Source organism: Myripristis murdjan, chromosome 22 (assembly GCF_902150065.1).
Source record: "Myripristis murdjan chromosome 22, fMyrMur1.1, whole genome shotgun sequence".
Classification (NCBI taxonomy): Eukaryota; Metazoa; Chordata; class Actinopteri; order Holocentriformes; family Holocentridae; genus Myripristis; species Myripristis murdjan.
The window spans coordinates 15,550,438-15,572,706 of NC_044001.1; the positions used below are offsets into that span (position 1 = coordinate 15,550,438).

Genomic DNA, 22,269 nt, shown 5'->3' on the forward strand with positions numbered 1-22,269 from the left:
AATAGACATTTTCCTGAATCACATTTTCCTGCAATCCAGCAGGACGTATTTGATATCTCTGGTACCTTGGGACCCGCAGTAGAGTTTAAAATGTAAGTTCTATGGATATGAATAAAGCTCAGGCCTTCATAATGAAAAACACCATCAACAGTGCCTTAGTAAAAAAACATTAAAAAAAAAAAAAAAAAAAAATCAACAACAATAAAATATATGGTGGCATACATTTATTTTCTACTGTATTCCAGTGCAAGGACCAATATACAATAGAAGATTAAAGAGGAAACATATGAAATCATCAGTTGTAGTCATCAATCTTTCACTAAATGAGTATGAGATATGACTATGATTGTCATAATACAAACAATGAGATGACTGACATGGTCCAGCACTTAAGACACAAAGAGGGGTCGGGGGGGTCAAGTACTCATCAACATATTGTGAGAAAAAAAAAAAACACGCTGTCACACACAAAAATTAACTTGCTGTCTGTAAAACGACCCAAACCCTCAAGCCAGCAAACACAGTGTTGATAACAAACTTCTACATTCCCCTCTTATCAAAAGAATAATAAAAAAAAGTTAAGGTTTCATTTTCCATTAATGCCAGCTGTTTACAGAGAGTGCATTCATTTTCTCTGAATAAGACAAAACTTTCTGTGGTGCCACCGTGACCCTAACCTGGATTAGCAGCAAGAAAATGGATGGATGGATGGATGGAAAGACAAAACTGAGATGCAAATCAATCCAGCACTGCTTTGAATGTACTCACCTTTCTTAAAAAGTGCATTCTTGTGGCGAAAATACATTCTGACACTATTTTATTTTGTGTGCAGTAATCAAAAAGAAGAAATGCTGCACAGGATTTCTGTATCATTTGATGCATGTGTCATGTCATAGGTTGAGTGGGTAACATCAAAATACATCTAATATTATTTAGTCACTGCCTCTGCAATGCATGCTCTTCTATTGTGAAAGCATGATAAAACTAACCTTTAAGTAGTGTACTGACAACTCAAGAAAAATGCTAGCTCATGATTTATTTCTCTCGATTCCACATGATCTGCAAGATACATGTGGACAATGCACATTTAAATCATCTAAGATGTAGTACTGAATAGCAATTACATTCTAAATACCCAAAAGACCATAAAACACAACTTGAAAAAGACCAAGATTATTCCACACGGTTTCCAAAAGCACCACTAAAAGTTTTGTTCCTCTAAAATTAAAATACTTTGTACCTATTCCAGTCCATTAAGGATTTGATTTAACAGCTAGATGGACTACACAAAGTTGAGACTCTCTTGGGGTAGTGCAGCAGTATTGCAATTTTAAGGCCTCAGTGTGGGATATATCATTCAAGTAGAGATTAAGAGTAAATGCAGATTCTAACTTTCCACCGATAAGGTGTTGCACAGCAAAATAAAAACAAGTAATAATAATAATAATAATAAAAAATCAAGATAAAAGACATACAGGTATGTAAAAGTTGAAATAATTCAAAGAACAAAACATGGAGTGTCTGTAGTGAGACTGTATAGGAAGTGCCTTTCCCTTTGATTGCTTCTTTCCCATCCTACAAACCACAGGCACACTCTACTGTATGAACTGCCTTTGTATGTATGTGTGCACCTGTGTGTATATACCTGTGTATGCTTGTCTATATGTTTCCGAGTAAGTGTGTGTGTGTGTGTGTGTGTGTGTGTGTGTGTGTGTGTGTGTGTGTGTGTGTGTGTATGCCAGTTATATGTCAGGATGCAGGCTGAGCCCTCAGTTTCACTTGAGGAGACTCTGCAGCATGGCAGTAGCGTAGGTCGGGCGGGCCTGCTTGTTCTCAATGGCGTTCCTCAGGTACTGGATACCGTCACAGCGTTCCCAAATTTCCTCAAACTGTCTTGGTAGGATCTCTGCCCCCCTCTTCCTAGTCAGGCCCGTCTCCTCCAGACTCAGCTCACACATCTCCATATCATCTTTGCCTGTTTGGAGAAGGAATATGGGAATTTATAAAAATGATGCAAAAATTAATGAGGAGCTAGACCTAAAAAACACATAATCCTTCGCAAGAATGTACACACAATGGCCGTACCCACCCACTTCAATTCACCCTCCCACACACTTGTATATCCAGCAATACAAACATGATTTGTGAGACATATTTCCCTTATGATACGGACATATGCACAAATGTATGTGTGCAACATGCCAGAATACAAACCACAGACTTGGGAGGAGATGGGGTACTCGGCCAGTTTCCAATGCAAAAACAGTAACCATGGAGGCGCAGTCAACACAAGACATGCTATCAGCCAATCACACGTTCAGATTTTGCACAGCCGCATGACAACAACGCTGTAAGCCGTGACAAACCTTTGGCCTGCTCAACACTGCAGACCTGATGCAGGTAAAAATATGATTAAGGTGTTTTTGAAAGAATCTCTATTACTCATCTACATGCCTCACATAACTGTGTACTGTTACCAAGGCAACTGTTACCAACAAGTTCTGTGAAACAGCAAAATGTTATAATCTTGCTGTTTCTTGGGGCTGTGGGTAGTGCATTTGTACAAGCCTCAGTGAGTGGGGAAAAAATGGTGGCACTAATGACTCCAGAACATATTATATCACTCCATGTTGATTACAATTTGACAGGGTTCTTGAAATGCAAATGATAATACATGTCAGAACAGTAGATACAAGCAACTCTCCTTTCAAAAAGACAGGGCTCTGTTCTTGTTTGTGGCGGTTTTACTATGCAGAGGTGTTTCCAAGTGCCCCGTCTTTAAAGTGTCTACCTAAAGTGTCCCCCTACCTGCCACAAGCACAATGGGGCGCTTGTCTGGGTGGAGCTCCATCTGTCTGGCTATCCAGGGCCCATCGAAGTGGGCGTACCACCACCCCTTTTTTTTATTCTGGGGGTCCTTGTACTGGTCGGCGGGTCGGATGAACGGGATGCGGAAGTAGCGCTGCTGGCGGTTCATGGCCACTTCCTGATGTTGGGCAGTCATCGCAGGAGCTGGGTTCTGTTCAGCTGCAGTGGGACGCAGGGTCAGGAAGTCATCATTGGAATTTTTAGAACTAGAAATGGCTAAAGTTTCTGAGCAAACTAAAAATGTGCTTTCCTAAATTGCCAAACATGTGGCTATGTGCTGAACTGCCATTCCCTTTGCAATGCCCATTGTAGGTGGTGATTAGTTTGATTTGTACCAGTTGTAACAGTATAACGTTGCTATGATATTCAGAGTGATTGCTAAGTGGTTGCTTGGATGTTGCCATGGTGTTCAGAGTGGTTGCTAAGGGGTTTCTGGGGTTTCACTATGGTGTTTGGGATGGGTGCTAGGTGGTTGATATGGTGTAGTGTTCTGGGTACTTGCTAGGACAGTGCTAGGTGGTTGCTATGGTGTTCTTGACGGTTGTTAAGGCATTGCTAGGCGGCTGTTAGGGCATTGCTAGGCAGTGTTTATGGTGTTCCTGATGGTTGCTATGGTGTTGCTAGATGGGTTCTATAGTGTTCTGATGCTTTCTAGGGGGCTTCTAGGCAGTTGCTATGCTGCAACCTGCGGCCCATCATTTGTTCTTGGAGAAACGTCATCTCAGAATACTTTACATGTTCTGTTTACGCCACAGTGCACAGTGAGTGGGGCAGGAAACAAAGTATAAAGCTCTCAAACCATAAGAGATCAAAAAGGACCCAGAAATTTCCCCCAAGTAAATACTACAGGGAAAAGCCAGGTAAAGCAGCTTTTAGCCTCTTATGAAATAGCCTTGACGAGACCCCTGCTGCATCAACAGAGGCAAGAACAAGATCCAAATGCAAGGCAGAAAAATGGGGCCACTGCTGAAGCTTTCAAGCCTTCATATCAAAAGAGAAGTTAGAGTAAACATGGTGAGAGTAGCAGTGAATCTAACATTCCCCTTCCCCACAAACCTCAATATTTGCACTCAGGATGAAAAAGTATGGAAATGAAGGCAAATACAGAAAACCCTGCAAGTTTTTCAAGCAACTAAATAATGTGTTTGTGTGTGTCGGTGTGTGTTTGTGTTGCGCAACACCATGCTTAGCTGAGTCGAGAATGAAACGAGCAAAGGAGCGAGCTGTCATGCTAGCAGGCACTGAACCTGACAAGGCATGGCTGGCAGCTACTTGCTAATTAGAACAAATACTTTTGACAGAGCCAGATGGAAGGCAGCCGCACTTTTAGGCCGTGGTGTTTCATCGCCTAATTGAATGTTGGGAAACACAGGCAGGTTATTTGTGTAGTGGTCATTAATCCCTGCCAATGAAAGCGAGAGACAGAAGCAGTGAAAATAAACACTTGCCACCTGTAACCTCATGTGTGGCGCGGTGTATGTGTGCATGTGTGAATAGTTATTCATCTGTGTGTACGTCTATGTGGTGCACGTGTGTGAAAATACTGATCTGCTGTCATTTCCACATGACAAACTGTGGACATAATGTGTTGATTTTTGAACTTGAGGGAGAAGAAAGATGAAACTTCAACGAACCATAGTCTGTGACAGATTTCGGAGCCCTCTGATCACTTCCATCGTCATTGCGTTTCTTGTTCTTGGACTTCCACGCGTGGTAGACCTTCAGACGGCGGTGGAACTCCTCTCTGCAGGCCGCCAGCAGCTCAATATCTGTCCAAACAGCAGAGCATCAGTCAGCACAAAAATAACTGCCACAAGCATAAACCAAGACCAGTCAGTAGATCTCCATGGGCAGAGATTAATATCACTTGTATTATTATTCTTTTTTTTTTTTTTATCCTGTGTTGGCTGATCTTGAGGCTATTTTCCTTACATTCATTTCCAAGAATAGACACAATATCACATTTTATCACTTAAAATGATTTATTGTCGGTATAGAATGATGGATGGTTTCATTTGCATGAAAAACACATTTTAAGCTATCATGTTAGTACAACTTCAAATCCTTTAAAAAAACTTTTGCTGATTTTTTTAATTGGCATTTTTTACCCATTTCAAGGGACACTGTAAAATTCTGGTCAGTTTGAGTGAAGACCTTTTAGACTCAATGGACAAAAACAATGAATAAGAACTAAATTTAATAGCTGAGTCTACATGGTTCTGATCAATGGCCTGTCTCAGTGATAACTTATATACTTGTTCTATCTTGTTCAGTCTTAAATACTTACTTTTAAATATTTAACATATTTAAGCACAATCTAACCTCTGCGCCTTTTGTAAATTATTTTATTGAGAGCTTCAGTATCCTTTAAATTAATTTCAGGTGCAATTCCAAACTCAAAATATATCAAAACAGAATAATCTGGCTTCCAGTATGGTTTTTTTTTTTCTTCTCTTTAACAAAATACACACAGAACATCGAAAGAATACACAGACTGCAAAGAACGTGAGGCTGTAATCAGAAACACTTTAAATACTGCTGTTCTCTATCACCACCACCACAGTAAAAGGATTGCACAAATTAGCCAGATGTCCTTGGACTCCCACAGGGGACAGCAGAGTCCTTAACACCAATCAGAGCAGTCTATACAGTGACTATACAGAAGATGCTGGTAGGGGAGGCAATAAAGCAGCATCTGGACTATTTTACTGTTCATAATAACTACGAAGAGGTTGGCTGGGAAACGGCTATACAGGCCAGAGGTCTGCCATCTTCCCTAATAGTGATAATTTCCTCCCACCACCACTAAAAAGGCGCGAGGCTGATGAGCTGCAGCAGCTGCAAGACGATGCTCCGATGCTCAGTCTTTTTAGTTTCTTGTTTCCACCTTCTGTCCAGCTGCAGCCCGCGGGTTTTTAACAGCCACTTTGGCAGCTCCAAGAAAATTACAGAGGGGAAAGTGACATAAAATCTAGATGGGAAAATTATCTGTATGGGCTGTGCGTGGAGAGTGATGGCACACATTTTTGGGTTTAAAAAGGTGAGGCAGAAAACATGAGCCAATGCTAAATTATTAACCGTGAGGCTGAATAAATAATGTTGGAATGGTTGGAGGGTGTAGAGGGGTGTCATGCATTTCACCAGGAGTTCTGCCACCTTGACTAGTTTTTGAGCGCTGGGTCAATCTGTGTGTGTATGTGTGTGCGTGCATGTGTGTGTGTGTTCTGTTTATTGAGGTGGCACCGTGCCGAACTCTTAGATGTGTTTGGGAGTTCTCACCGCAGGACGTGTTGATGACATCTCGCAGCTCAGCGTACTTCCACTTGCTGAGGTCATACTTTTTCACACCAGCAGCAGCTTTGGTTGCCTGCACCTGAGGACCTCTATAGCGTTAAAAAAAAAAAAAAAAGTAGAAGTGAGTGTATCTGTGAGAGAGAGAGGTGAAGGCGTGTGAGAGTGTGGGGGTGACAGAGGCTGAGGGTGTATGGCTAGCTGTTTTTTTTTTTTTTTTTACAACTGTGTATGATTCATATTGTACTGCCAGACATGTCAAAGTTTTGGAATCGACAGCGTGAGCAGCTAGAGCACCTATTAAATCCGCTGACACCCTCTGTCATCTTACTTGTTGTTGGCTTGAGTGTCCCTGGAAAACAAGATCAAGCCTCCACAGCAGATCGCTGATGGTAAAGCAAAAGCTTTTGATATGCAAACACACTGGATCTAATCATTTTCAAAGTTATTGAGGTGGGAAACAATTCAACACTCAAATTAGATTATACTCTAAACATAATATTATTATAAATATGAGAATAAATAAAGTACTGTACACTGACCAGACTGCCATAAGTTTGGCAGAAAATGGAAACAGATGTCTCACTTCTTACATTGTCTCAGCCACTTAAATTCACATTACAGGCTACTCAGCAGGGTGTGTGTCCATTCCCCTGCAGTTTATTGCTTCACCTCCACTTCAAACACTATGGAGCATTGCTAATGTGAAACCTTAGCTGGCATTTTGAGTGTTTGTTGCTGTGCAGATCTCACAGATATGAGATTTAACAAAAAAAAAAAAAAAACTGCTACTACTCCTGCTCATTAATCAAAGTGATAGCGCAGTTTAAACTATTCTGCCTCTACTTTTAACAGACTGCTGCAGTCTGTCTGAGCTCATGTCAGCTGCATCTCCTGCTTCCCTACTCAGTAGAGGCTACTAATTCAATAATGAGAGGGATTTACCTTCTCTGCTTACAGTCAATGTTGCTGGGGCTGCTACTGTCTCAGAGTAGAGGATTACGGATCTGCAAATCATCAACCGGGCTTCCGTTGCAATTTAGAATTTACTTGAATAATAAAATGGACTTGGGATCATCATAATTCTGGCTCAGAGGCTTAGCAGCCCAGGTGTGTGTGATGTTGGTGGACTGGGGCTATGGATTGTCTTTTGCTGCAGGTGGGAAAAGGAAGTACTGTAGAGGTGAAGTGAAGGCCAGGATCTTTCTTTGGGTAATAAGAAAATAGGAAGTGGATGAGCTGGGGGGAGGCAGGAGTCAGGGGGGAGAGGAAGAAGATGAGTGGCTGGGTGGGTGGGGGGGGTTATCCTTCAGTCTCAAGAGCTAATCCTATTGGTGGTCTTTAAGCTCCCATGCGGTAGAAGAGCCAGAATGGCCACTGGCAAAACAACAGCCTGTTTATCTGTGTATATATGGGATGGCATGTGCCTAATGTGTGTGCGTTGACTGCACGCCTGGCCTCATGTGCTTAAGCACTCCGGTGTATACATGCAACATGCGTGGCCTTTTGAACTGCTCTCTCTAGCAGCACGGCTCTGGGCGCCATGGGTCACCTGAATCACAGAGATAGTGGGAGAGGAACACAACGTGGCCTCTGGATGCCTGGGCTGACACTGACGAGATTAAAGGCTATAGGAGCGAATGTCAATTTGTGACCACTAGAGGCATGGATAAAGCTTACAGGTGATTATACTGCAGAAAGACTTCTGTTGGCTTTAAACAAAGAATGGCTGGAAAAGTTGAAATTGACAAATAAAGTTTCTTGTGTGAGATGTATCGGGGGTGGGTAATTATGTTGATTTATTTACGATACATTTGGTTGATGGTTGTGATTGTTCATCCATGAGTGAAAATTAACTTTGATACCCACCTAGCCAGATGTTCAGACGATTCATGCACCATTTCTTCCCTAGATCTCACAATACCAGCTTTCAAATCAAAGTGCAAAATGACAATGATGCAGCATTGTTTCCAGTCATACATCACCTACCACATCTCAGCAGTGAGAAAAATCTCTTGGTGTCTATAAGTGTTTAAATACTAATTCTTACAGAAAAAAGGAGACTGAATAATCTGTGCATCTTGCAAAGAAAAACAAGTGTCAACTCAAGTAAACGAAACATAAAATGATCGTTTCTATTTTCATCATGAAATTTTGTCTGTCAATTAATTTCATTTAATTTCAGGGAATGATAATGAGCTCAAGTTTGATTTGAACTGAACCGAAATGCATGTAATTTAATTTCGTTCAAGGAATGCCAGTCTGACATCATCATCTGTGGTGACGGTGGCATTCTGGTGAACGGCTCACAATGCGAGGTCACTGACAGCTGTGAACAAAAAAGCTACTAACACTCTCCTAATCTTTAAAATGACTTAAACACTTTACAATTAGAGGGCACCAATATCACTGATGAGATTTTTGTTAGACACTGAGTACGTTTGTTAAGACCTAGAACAACAAACGATTCTGTAAATTAGACTTTACAGGGTTCACACCCTCCTGTATGCAGAACATGTATCCAACGGGTACTAACACTAAACAAGTGGAGTTAGATTTGTCAGATTTGTAAATTCAATGTATGAGGGAGCACATACATTGTGAAGGCTGTGAGGTTGTGTGGTGCACCAGCGCTGCAAATAACGGATACAGAAAAACCTTCAACAACTGCAGATTAATCAAGAGCCAATCAAGAGCAAAAGAAACAGTGATTCCATGTTGCACATTATAATCCAAGCCCCACTTATGATTTGGCATGCAATCTTCGGCTTGCTGTAACATGCTTATCATCTAAAATGGCACGTTCGATTATTCATGCCACAGACATTAAAGTGGTACATTCCATTTCTGATTTGATGACGGCGCTATGTAGATTTCTTCAAATGAAAAGACTTTTCTGGTAGCTTTGCATTGCTGGTATATTCCTGCATCTATTTGAGGGTGCTGGGAGGTTTAAGACTAAGATTAAGGCAAACAGAGAACAGGAACAAGTGAGTGATTATTGTTTGTGCTGGGTGAACGTGGACACGGGCGGTCATAGAAAGTCATGCTGATGTCTTACATGGCTCTGGCTGAGGCTGAGGAGATAGGGAGACCTAAGACATGCTCATCGCTGGGAGACAACACAGCAACAGGAAAACGTTACACATGCATGCAAGAAAAAAAGTGAAGTTGTTGTTTAGACTGTGTAGTGCACACACAAGTGCACACATGTATCATGGGAGGTTATGGTACCTGCGCAGGCCAGCATCCATCTGACCCTCCTCGGTGATAAGCTCCGCCTCGCTCTGAGCGATTCTCATGGCCAGCTCCCTGTCTCTCCTCTCCTGCTCCAATATGGCGGAGCGCTGGGCCTGCTCCTCACGCTCCAGAGCCAGCTGGACCTCCAACTCCGCCTGAAAAAAAAAAAAAAAATTAATCATGCACGCACATATACATACACATCATTAATCATCTACTCTTATTGTGACTCTATCAATCTAGATCCTGTTTTAAACGCTAAAGCGCTCTGGGTGCCAGACCCTTCATGACAATTAGTGGTCTGCTGTGTGCCCAAGCCTGATTAGACGTATTATCCAGGTAATAGGGCTACTAATAAGGAATTACTGCTCATTTGTCTAGACACAACAAGGGGCACAGCAGACCAACATTCAACAGACAAACATTTTCACAGTAGACAAACTATCACTCGCAACATTGCTTGTAGAAATGACCAAGAACAATTATGAACTCCAAGTTGTTATTTTTTTGCCTTTTTGAATTGGCTTTTACTTAAGACAAATTTTACTGGTGTTGCCATCTCCAATGCTTACTGGAGTCAAGTTTTGATTAAAACAAAGCTTAGCTAAAATAAAATTACATGTAAGCTGATAAAAAGACACTGATGAGGCCCACAATGGATACTTTTCCTAAGGATCTAGAAAGAGCAATATCACTTCAGTTCAGAATATGTGTTATTCATATTGTCTGGGACAGTCTGATCGACAGCTGCACACTTACTGAGGCATGAGAACCAAAAGGCAAGGCTGACCCACTGCATTTGGCTCAGATTTGATCCCCAAACAAGCTTTACTGTATATGTTTATCACCGCACATGCAGGGAATCTACCTTCAGCCCCAGAAAAACTGTCCTTGGACACTGAGATTTTTTTTTAATCCTCTTTTCCAAAATCACTATCAGTGGAGCAGCTTCCACTTCAAAACTGAATGTATGAAAATTGCTTAGGTTCATAAATATTGATTGGACTGTTGTAGACAACAGGAATGCTTCAATTGAGTGGCGTTCGCCTTGGAAAAATGAACAAAACAAAACAAAACAAAACAATCCAGAGCAGGAAGTGCTAGGTGAAATGGATGTAGGATACGTGGCATTAATGGGGAAAACAGCATAATTTCAAGATACAAACATTTTGAGGGGCACTAACCTTTGACATTGCTACAAACAACAAGGAACATAGAACAAAAAGTCATCAAAGTCATAGCAGCGAGCCTTAGAGTCTTATCTGCACAACTCGGGGTAGGGGAAGGGCTAAAGAGAACTTTGCAAGTCGTCTGAGACTCACTGGTCATGACAGCCTGGTGTCAAGTATCTCATCGCCAAAAGGAAAAATGACAGCATGCAAATAACCAAGTGTCCTTTGGTGTGCTGAAAGGGCTTAAGTGTGTGGGCATTGTGATGTACATGTGAGACACACCAACAGGACAACAGCTTTGCTCAGGCCTGGGCCTAAAGGCAGAGGATGGATGGGGTGAAACAGCGTGGTTATGTTGGCGAGTATGCAGACGGTGAAGAAAAAATAGAGACTGACAGAGGTGCAAATGACAATCGGGGTGAAGAAAATAGTAATTTAAAAAAAAAGAAAAATCTGGAAAACTCAAACAGGAGGAGCAGGGGTAAGCTTAGAAGAGGTGAGAGATAATACCAGAAACATAATGAAAAAGCTTGAGGAGAGAGAGGAGTGGAAAAGAGAAGGGAGGGAAACGATACACTGTATCCTGTGATCCTGTGTGATTATTTATCTCTCCTGTGTGAGACAGGACAGATAGATAAAGGTGGCGATACAGGGCAGACGTGAAGCCGGGGTTGGGGCAGATGAGAATCAGAGGAGTAATAACAAAACACGGGCCCAGCACAGACGGACAAAGTAGTTTGGTGAGGAGAAACTCGGCAGGAAGTGGAATCATCAATCAAGAGCCTGTGGGCGCCCCCCTGGGACTCTGACCGGCGTAATGACCCGGCTGCTGCCGCGGGAGACCGGCGAGCGGGTGAATGTTTCACTCAGAGGGGGGGCATGCAGCGCTGGTCAAAGATAGACCGTCAAAAATAGAATACTGCAGAATTTCGGTTTAATCTCACCTTTTTGAAACTTTAATCCAGGCCCAATGAATGAATAAATAAATAAATCTATAAAATAAAATAAAATAAAATAAACTGGATGTGCTTGCTGGCATGTCTTTGTTGAAAAATAAATGAAAAAATAAATAATAAAACAAATAAATAATCAAATAAATAATGCATTTATATTATATTGCATATTATATTTACTTCATTATTTTATTTTGTTATATGGTTACTTATTATTTCTAAAAATATTATTGTTATATTTATACATTGTTTTTGATATAAAAAATACAATGAGCTACATGACTTACTGGAATGCGCGTGTCTAAGGCGGCACTCAACTCTCAGTTTCCAGGGTCGCCTCAGAGTCGGCCTTTCAACACAACAAATTGACTCTTTGCCTACCCCACCCCCCAATCCAATTAATTGTCCATCTAGCAGCTCTAAAAGGATATAAAAACTTCCCATGCCCTACTGCAGTGTATTCCCAGTGCATTTTTAAGAGAATCTGCCTTGTTTTATTGTCATATTGCAATGCCCAATAGCTACGAAAAAAACAACAACAAAACAAAACCACTCTTCGACTCCACCTTCTAAGCCGACTGCAGACGTCTATGTCTGATTATTCCACTTATCGACTTTCAGGGGGCAGCCCTATATATGTCATAAAATAAATAAGTTGGCCTGAAATATTACAATCATAATCATACCATAATTACTGCAACTTATCTTTCAATTCAATTCTGTTTTTTAGACTGCATATTATATGGGCGATAAAAAAACAGAGACCAAAATAAGTCGGTGATAAGGATCGGTTTTCCAGCAACAATACTGTGCATTGTACAGTAGAAACTGACCCGATGAAGATCCCGTTCAGTCTAGGATTAGGATTAAGGCAAGCAACTTGCCTGAATGTGATTATGTTGGCAGGGTTTGGGCTGATAGTTGCCACAGTGAACCCCACGGCAAGGAAACCCAAAGCTCATAAGAGAATACAGGGTGCTGTGAGGTCAGCAGCATTTGCTCCTAAAAATAAATTCATCCTACCTCCAGCAGAAAGTTGAAAAAGAGATATATGTACAAACTGATATTCAATTTACATATGTGGGTTTTCACTTATTTTCTAATAACCTCTGAAATTTCCATCTTGGGCTTCACAGTAGCGCAGTGCTCGTGCACCATGGGAAGAGGAAATGTCACAGTAGCACTCTGGACTAAAATTAATGGGCTGTTCAAACCTGCAACATCTTCTCTTCCTTCTCCCTCCTTTTCCTCTCCTCCTCCTCCTGCTTCCTCTTCAGCTCCATCTCTGCTTTCCTACGGTGTGTGGGGAAAAGGAGAAAAGTGAGAAAAGAGAAAGTTGGCTTCATTTTAGGCTCAGAGACAACTTGTAGCGGCACAAACTTTGACCAAACACTTCCCAAACATCAAGAAGTAATCCCGCTTACAGCCTTCTGTCCTCTTCCTCCTGCTTGCGTCGTTGTTCCTCCTTCTCCCTCCTCTTCCTCTCTCGCTCCATCTCCTCCTCTATGTGCTTCAGCCTCTCCCGCTCTTCCTCCTCCTGTTTCTTCTTCTGCATTGAGGAGAGCAGCTGCTCTGAGCGCTTCACCAGGCCCTGGTACTCCGTGTCAATCTCCTTCCAGGTCATCACCGTCGCCTGAGGGTTAAGAGAAGGATAGCACCGCCACATCAGAGGTCACGATTACCGGGTGTACTCCATATTTCTACAGCCAGCGTCTTACTGCTGAATCAAATCTTAGACTCAAGGTTGTGTCATGGTTTGCTTGGAGCACCGCTGCCTCTATCCACTCATTGTTCCTATAACATTTTCTCTCGTGCAAACTTTCAATCAGAGTTGGACATTTCCAGGAAGTGACGCCCTCTGCTCCCACCATGACTTGGCAGGCACTCCTCTGCCCCACGTTGCTTCCCTCCCTGGTCCGGTTGTGGCAACGGGGGAGATACTGACTGACACTGTGCCTGTCACTGCACGCCACAGCCACCCTGCTCAATTCACGACTATACTTGTCAGGCAATCAGTAGAGGGAAGAAGAGGTCACCCTATTGTGACGATTCATTAGGATGAGTCTCTAACAGTGACACAGAGAGGGATGATGACAAGGTCTCGTCCCCGATGTATAGAAGTCTGAATGACAGCCATTGGCATCTCATGTATTATTCACTCGGCGACGCAATGCCAGGAGCAATTTTTAAGGACTCTGAACACCATTAGTGTCTACAGTGAGGCTGCTAATAAGCTAAGAGGGCTTCATAGGGGAGGTGAACTGGTTTGGAGGAGAGAGAAAGGGGAAGGAGTCCTTGGTGCTTCAATGTCATTCACATTATTCCAACACGGCTGCGAGAGCTCTAATCATATCTGTTGATAGCGTACAGTTAGGCCATGAGGTAAAGCTTTCCAAGAAATCTAAACTATTAGGGAATTCAATACCCAAACGTCTGAACAGGATGTGGATCTATCTGTGATGATTTGCTCCACCTAGACGGTCCAATGAGACAAGTGCTTATTACACATGGAGAGCTGGGATTTCACTAATCAAGTCTGAAAACTTTTCAAAATACCCCCACCAAATTAAATTAATGGAAAGGAGAACACCATCCTGCTCAGTCTCTACTACTGGGGCCTCCATCCTCAAGTGCACTAAAAGAAATGAATATAGAAGCAGGTCTGCTCAAATGACTCCCATGTGCTCACCTTAATCTTGGCCAGGAGAGAGTCTATGGAGGCGGCCAGCTCCTGGACCTGCTTGGCCATCTCCTGCTTGCCCTCTTTCAGCCCGTTCACCACCTCGTTGAACCGCTCCATCCTTTTCTTTAGGTTGCGCACCTTCACCATACCGTCGATGCTACGAGAGTGAAGAGCATACATGTAGGTACACAGGACAGATATGAGTGTTTGAAGAGTTTCATTCCACAAAGAAATGGGGACAAACTCTGAAGAACTAAAAACAAATGGTTCTTTTTACAGATTATTAGGCAGTTTGGGGGATGAAATAATAAGACACACATTATAGACAAAGCTAGTTAATATTTCAGATACTTAAAACCCTTAGGTACTGACTTTATCCCCCTCAAAATGGATATACCACTTGAGGAATAAATTGACTCTTACATTAGATTATATTCGATATTATTAGATAAGAACAGAATAGAATAGAATAGAATAGATTAGAATAGAATAGAATAGAATCCATGTCCGCATGCAAACATGTATACATATTGCCATGACAAGCACAGCACACACTCCAAGGACCATTCCAAAATCTGAAAACCCATGCTCTGGATGAATGCATTGACTAGGGCGATTTTTTTTTCCAGAGGCAGCCCAATACAGCAAGACATACAGTGCAGTATTTTCCAAAAGCAATATAGTGAGACATTTCTCCACAGATGAGCTTTCTAGATTGATTTGAACTCCTGAATGCGCGATGCGGAAAAGCCATCAAAACCCACCAAGCGTGAATCTCTCTTTAAATAAGAAGCACCAAGCACACTGGGTGAAAGAAAGAACAAAAGAGCAAAGGGCACAGACAAACAGAAAATGTTGGGAGAATGTGTGTGTGTGTGTGTGTGTGTGTGAGGGGGAGAGAGAGAGGGACAGAAAGAGAGAGAGAGAGTATAAGAATCAGGACGACTCACCGTGGCTTATGCTTCTTCTTACAAAGCCACATCCGGACAGATTTCTGAATCTTAACACAGGCCTGAGCTCTATAACTCATCTTGTTCCTTACTGTTGAAGGTGGGGTGAGAGAAAAAAAAAAAATTCAAATAAAGGTGTAAACAAATACCTTCTCACACAGGACACACACACACAAACACACACATCCTGATTTTTATTTGCATTGTATCTATTTTTCCTTTTAACACCAGAAGGTGCACATCTACAAATACCGAAAGTGTTACATGGAAAAGGTCCAGCAATTCTCTCTCTAGATCCAAGCAACATTCAAAAGAAATACAGGTATATATCAGCTGATAATATGTGCCTGTATTGGTCAACCGTGTAACACACATACACACACACACACACAAGCACAAGCCTGCACACACACTCAAATGACTTGCAATAATAAGGTAAAGTATTGAAGCAAACAAATGACTAGGTCCTAAAAAAATAAATAAATATGCCGTGGTCTAATATGCGGGAAACGTGTGGTCAGGCAGAGGCAGTCGACTACGATAACAGTAATGTAATATCATTTGATGCTTTTACACAAATAAGCAGATGCCAGCACACACTTTGTTAAATGGTGGAAATCGATAACTTGGCATGGGGTGTAATGGTTCAAGAAACTGCTTTTAGAGTACTATTCTATATTGCCAGGGGTTGCTTTCAATATTCAGAAATGAATGGAAAGTGTGAAACATGATTTACTGCAGCTATTACGGCTCCGTAACACACTGGGTGAAAATGACAAAGCATCTTATACAGGACATATAGTTTTCCTTTGCAAAAATAATGGCCTTTTTTGTTCATTTTTCCTATTTTGGTTCCATTTGCAGCGTTTGTGAGGCTGTCTAATGCACTACAGTTGATACATTGGCTATGAGGTGCTCAATGTGATGCGGCCGATTTTACATTTTTGAGTAATGTGAGATTTTTTTTAGAGGGTTTTAGGGCTGGTGTTCGCTGACTATAAAGCAAGTTGGAACCAGACCTAGTGGCAGATTTAAGGCAGCATGATTGATAAGATTAGACAAGGCATTCCCCCAGGCTCCATGTTAATATATTGCTAAAACATGGATAGGAACTTAAACTGTGGCTTTGGAATCCATTTAAAACACAGACATAACCCAAGCAATGCTAATAATGTTAGTTCATTTTTCAGTGTCTCGGTCATGTGGAAAGGTAAATTAGCTCAGGTGACCTGCAAAGCCTGACATACAATGAGGTACACTGAGGTTTAAATATGCTGCCCTGAACTTTACAATCGGAAATTTTAATTCCAACAGCAAACTGTAAACCTGTCTTGGTGTTTTTGAGGCTGTAAGACATTATTTTAGTCGATGCAACGTACGTTTGATGACAGACAGCGAGCACCACTGGACCTTCTTCCAGCGGCTGCACACCAACCATTTGTGGACCTTCTGCACCAGCTGTGCCAGGTGCTCTGGGTCCGACTTCATGATCTGGTCAAACTCTGCAAACTGGTGCACACGAAAACAAGCACACATTCACATAAACGTATGCAAATTTATGGATGAACATCGGTGTGAGCGCTCCTGTAAATGAGGTGTTGTTGTCTTTATGCTGTGTAAACATTATGAGCTTCAGCGTTAAGGCCTGATTGATGCTGTGCACTTTTCTGTACCTTTCCGGGGCGGAAGAACACTCTGGTCAGGCCAAACTTGTATTCATTGTCATTCAGTCCCAGGGCTTTGAACAAAGCCTGGAGAGGATCAAAAGCATGTTCAGTTACACAACAATACTGTATAAACGGTAAGCATGTAGGACACTGTGCTGTTTACATTACTTAATCAAAGCTGAAATGGGTCAGTGTGGCCTTTTTGCATATGAACAAACCGCACAACTCATGAGGTCTTATTTTAAAGTAGGGGCGTAACTTTTAATTCACTGCATGCACTGATTATAAATTCTGCCAGTTCAACCGAATTAATCTATTAAAATAAATATATACCATCAATCTCTTTTGCCTGAATCAGTGTGAAATGCTTTGAATCTATTCATTCGCAATTATTAAAAAAAAGACCTACTGTTAAGGTGATCTAACAGAATATTAGAAATTGCAACTTTTTATAAATAAAGTATTTTTTATAGAATGAGTAATGTTAAAATAAATCTGTTTGATTCTTGTCCACATTTCAGAGGAAAAAGGCCTTACATTAATGGACATGTTTATTTATTTGCGATAAAAGCACTGATGTGAATCATTGGCTTGAATTGCGCTTTGAAAAACTTCACACCCCTATTTTAAACATCATCATGAGTCTATTATTTGAACCCAGCAGGGCTCACAGTTAGTCTTGACAGTAAAGTACAACATAAGCCACTAGTTGGTCTTCTCACCTTACAAAAGAGCCTTGGATCGAGTCGTGTGAGCTTATCAGGCATGTACTTTTTGTACATGTTGTAGAGCTCGTGGAAGAGGGCTCTGGAGGGGAAGCCCCCCTGCATCAGGTCCAACACCGACACCATGCCTAACCAGGAGAAACAAGCAGGGATCAGACATACGAAGGGCTAAGAAACAGCAACGTGACTGAGGACTTACCTACGGTCAAAGGAACATTGTGGAGATTGTGATTTTAAATAGCTGCAATTAAGCAGAGCTCTGTTCCAATACAGTATACACTATTCTGTTTTATCCCTAACAAGCACCTCATGATTGTTTGATGTTCGGTATGTATGTATGTGAAAAACATATACATTAAATGGGCAAAATAACAGAAACATCACAAGAAAAAGAACGTTCACTTTGTGGTGTAACACAATTAAAATGAAATCAAAGTTACAAAGGCAGGTACAGGATCATATTAAGTTCAATATCAATAAGTAATAGGCCTATGTGTCAGTTTTAAAAGAAGCCTGAGAGCACTCAACAACAATCAATATGCAATACTCAAAGCATTTGGTGCCCAAATTAAATATACATGGATTACAGATGCTGAGAACTGATTTAATGTGTGAATGAGAACAGTCTTGAAAGCTATGGCAACACATGCAAAAATCAGTAACAACCACAAGAAAAACAGTAACAAAAAAGACAAACTGCATCATCAAAAAGACGTGTCAAGACATGGCAAGTCCAAGCTCACCCACAGGAGAAGACACATAACAGGACAAAACTAAGACCACAGAAATTATGACAGAACTGAATCAGAAGTGAATGTATTTTGGTGACACAAGCCCAACGAGTTGGCATTTATGGCAATGCCTCCTTTCTCAAACTGTGTCTATCCAAGAGCAACACACAGAGAGAGACAGACCCATGTCATGTTGCAAGGAAAACAAAACCTGAACCCCTGAGCGACTGACAAAAATGTTACCGCCTAATGGGTCACCTCTCACCCTCTCTGCTCTATATGGCTTTACATTCAGAGAAAGCCAAAGGATGTCTTAAACCCACAATCTCTGCTGCCAGCTCTTAAACTCACTGGTGGATCTGAAATGGCTCTGATGATTGCGTTTCATGGTCATATAACGGCAAAGGAATATGAGGCCATTTCAAAGGCGTTATATATACCCTATGCTACAAACACATAATGTTTTCATATTTCAAGATGGTTATGTGCCAATACACACTGCTTAACAAATTCAAAAATCGTTTCATGACCGCAAGGATGAAGTGGAACACCTTCAACGGCCTGGCCTGTCACCGCATCTAAACATCACCGATGTACTGGAGTGTAGAGAGCAGAGAGGACTTCCACTTCCTTCAGCACTCAAAGAACTGGATGTTTTCCTTCTTGAAGAAAGATTCAATATCCAATTACAGTTCAGGACTTGTATAAAAAACACTCCAAAGAAGATTCTATTATTAAACTATTCTTGAGGCAAAGAGTGGCCCGACTTCATGTTAGGTAATTTATATTCATACAGTGTAAGGTGTTTCAGTATTTTTTTCCACCCATGTATCTACAGTAATACACTATAGGTTTTTCAGCTTATTGATGGAAAGAATTTAAATAATAATGCAGGTTCAGTTCAATTTTCAAAGGGGGCAGCCAGCTAAAATTGCTCCACTAATGGTACATTACAGCTACAGGTACACTGGGTAAAAGTCAGCCATTCATCTATCCTGAAGAATGGGACAGAGGTTATATCAGCTGTTTTCCTCCTACCTGAGCACTGCAGCTGAGAGAGAATCTGAGCTCCTTCAAACTGGTGGCTGACCATCTTCAGGTTGGGCTTAACACAGCGGATGAAACTTGACCCCTTCACGCAGAGACACACACTGATCAGGAAAATGATTTTCAAAAAGTCTAGGTTCAGACACTGTTATCTTCCCCCGAGTGACAAACTATCAGTGTCTGCCATCACAATAGTTTGCCCCCGAGTAGCAAAATGTAAGCACTGCAGTGTGAGCAAAGTTGAATTTCCACAGAGTATGTTAAGAATCGGAGACACATCTATTACTCACGGTGCTGCGAAGCTTCTCAAGCAAAAGGTTCAGCTGGGTCTGTGTGGGCAAACAGAGAAAATGAATGGTTTCATGATTTGTGACATAGACAGTCCCGATTAAATAACATTATATGACAGAGAGCTCTTTTTTGAAACAAGGGAGAGCAGTCCTTCATGTATCAAACAGAAATTGTTGTTAACAGGTAAAGGGTGGGACCAAACAAACAGAATCAAGACTCAGGTCTATCTGCATGCTCAGTATAACAGCAGTAGTGCATACATAGATGAATGAATGAATGAATGAATGATTGATTGAGATCTTTATTTCGAACATAGACAGCAGTAAATCAAACAAAAACAAAATAATAATCTAATAAATTAAGGTAAATAAGAAAACAAAGGTCCAAAATAAAGTAAAATAAAGAAAAATAAAATAAAATAAGATGCGTCTATCATCATTAGCATGCTTGAAAAGGAGTAGGAAGAAGTAAAACATATTTAATCCTACCCCCTGAATGAATGAATGAATGAATGAATGAAAATGTGCCTTTCAATTTTCCTTTACTGCATTCCATAGCTTTTGTACTCATTTTGTCAAATTTTAGCCATTTATCACAGACATGCTTTCATGTGTCCATGAATAACATATCCAGGCCTGCTCTTCCACTCCACAATACACACACACACACACACACACACACACACACGCGTCCATGTCTTATGCATTAGTGACAAATGCACGGCAGGTGCATTAGTGAATAAAGAAAACAGTGTTTGCTGAGGAAGGTGGAACAGAGTAGAAACTTTCAAATGTTGCACAAATACTTTCAGCCTGATGTTAAAAAAAACAAAAAACAAAAAAACAAAAACCTGACAGACACAACAGCTTTACACATTTTATTTTAATCCACACAGGTGTCTCATTATGTTTCTGTATATATTACACACTAGTCTACCGCAATCTGAAAATTTCACCCTGCCTTAACACGTGAGGTTAAGTGATGCGAAAGGTGGGTTTAGTCAACATAGCAACAGAGCTGGTTCTATTTGTCCCTGTTGCTCGTAACGTTACATATTAAGCTGCATATTTCTGTCTCATTCTTTCTTTCTCCTGTTTTTTTTTTCACTCCCCCTCTTTTCTCATCTTTTCTCTATTATACCTCAAGCTGACTTTATCCAGCTTTATCCACCAAGGGAGGTTTTCTCAGGGAAAAGAGGTGGGAGACTGGCAGAAGTCTAGAGGGAAACAAGGGATAAGGAGGAGAAAGAGAGACGGGAAGAAAAGCATAAAGGAGAGAAGTTATAGGACAGGTCTGGAGATTGAAGTCGGAAAAGTCTGAACAAAAGGTTAACATAAAAAAAGTACCTATTTCACAGTTTCATACACTTTCAAACTTGTAAACTGCATATTTAATAAAGCAGGAGGTCTGTGTGTTTCACATTGTACATTTAGTTTTACCTCTATGTCTATGTTTTGCACTGTTAACTATTATTATTGTTGTTGTTTTCTTTGTGTAAATAGTTAAATAGTTTATTTGTAGGTCTTATACCAATCTGCCAAGATGAATTCTTGGAAAATGAAAGCGAAAAAGTAAAGCTATTTGTATTATTATTACATTGACACATACAATTTATAGTAAAGCATCCAAATTGGTCTCAAGCATTTAAATTCAACTGATCTATCATGAGCATGCAAGAATCCTTTCTTTTTTTCTGGAGAAATCAAAGTAGTATCATGCAATAAATATGAGCTGGTTTTATTTTCATGTTTGTTACGCTTGGGGTCCTCTTCGAACAATCGAAAGTGACAAGCTCCCACGTTTGCTCTTACCTTGAATTTGTTGCCAACGCTGATGAAGCTGAGTTTGCCTGCTTTCTGTTTGGAATCCTTGGTGGTGTTCGAGTTCTCAAACAGCTCTCGAACAAACTTGTCCTTCGACTCGCACACTAGGCTCTCCAGGGACATGTGCAGGGCATCATTATTTTTCTCCACGAACTGGGCCTGTGAACATGCACACAAACACGTACAAATATGCATGTGCACTGGCAGGCATGTAAACAGCGGGACAAATGCAGAGCGCTGCAATGCCCACACAGATATTTACATTAAGTGCCTTACACATCTCATCCCTGCACTCATATTCTTGGGGAAAACCTTAGCTTCAAGAGCATTTGGCCCTCATCAGTGGCCAGCAATATATTCTGTTTTAGGAAACAGAATCCGGAGGGGGAAAAAAGCTCCACAACTTCTTCAAAATGTTTCAAAAACACTCACATGAGGTCAATTTTGCCCTTGCTGTGGTTTGGAATGTCTACTTGTCACAATATTGCATAATATTGCCATGTTGCTACAATGGAATTGCACTCAGGAACTGAATTGTTTTGTTTGAGATGGATTTACACTGTATTGCAGCCAATGTCAGTGAGGGCTGCCAGGTAGGCTTGGTGAATGTAACTGAATATAGCAAACAATTAGCCAACATTAGCTGACTGACTGAAAGTATACAAGCTTTATCTGACCTATGCATTTCTGCCTTCTTCATATAGTCCAACAGGGGCCCACTGACTATTGTGTCTTTCTCATAGTGCCCCTTTGGCATTATAACGTGCTTTCATTCATTCTCTGAACGATCCTGTATGCCTTAAATAAAGTTTGTATTATTGCAGTCAG

The 22,269-nt window shown here is 41.1% G+C and overlaps 1 protein-coding gene across 1 annotated transcript in view; it reads right to left on the reverse strand.

The window, feature by feature from the left end:
• Window positions 1-209: 209 nt before the first annotated feature.
• myo6b (myosin VIb) overlaps window positions 210-22,269 on the reverse strand; it is a 43,202-nt gene continuing 21,142 nt past the window's right edge. Inside the window, exons 18-33 of the mRNA XM_030044730.1 lie at window positions 21,430-21,600; window positions 19,618-19,656; window positions 19,319-19,412; window positions 17,547-17,677; window positions 16,831-16,908; window positions 16,537-16,666; window positions 15,158-15,248; window positions 14,214-14,364; window positions 12,949-13,157; window positions 12,739-12,817; window positions 9,394-9,554; window positions 9,221-9,271; window positions 6,148-6,251; window positions 4,503-4,637; window positions 2,809-3,027; window positions 210-1,975 (exon numbers count right to left, since the gene is read on the reverse strand). Of these exons, the coding sequence (XP_029900590.1) occupies window positions 1,776-1,975; window positions 2,809-3,027; window positions 4,503-4,637; window positions 6,148-6,251; window positions 9,221-9,271; window positions 9,394-9,554; window positions 12,739-12,817; window positions 12,949-13,157; window positions 14,214-14,364; window positions 15,158-15,248; window positions 16,537-16,666; window positions 16,831-16,908; window positions 17,547-17,677; window positions 19,319-19,412; window positions 19,618-19,656; window positions 21,430-21,600 (2,043 nt within the window). The 3' untranslated portion in view covers window positions 210-1,775. The remainder of the gene's footprint in view (window positions 1,976-2,808; window positions 3,028-4,502; window positions 4,638-6,147; window positions 6,252-9,220; window positions 9,272-9,393; window positions 9,555-12,738; window positions 12,818-12,948; window positions 13,158-14,213; window positions 14,365-15,157; window positions 15,249-16,536; window positions 16,667-16,830; window positions 16,909-17,546; window positions 17,678-19,318; window positions 19,413-19,617; window positions 19,657-21,429; window positions 21,601-22,269) is intronic.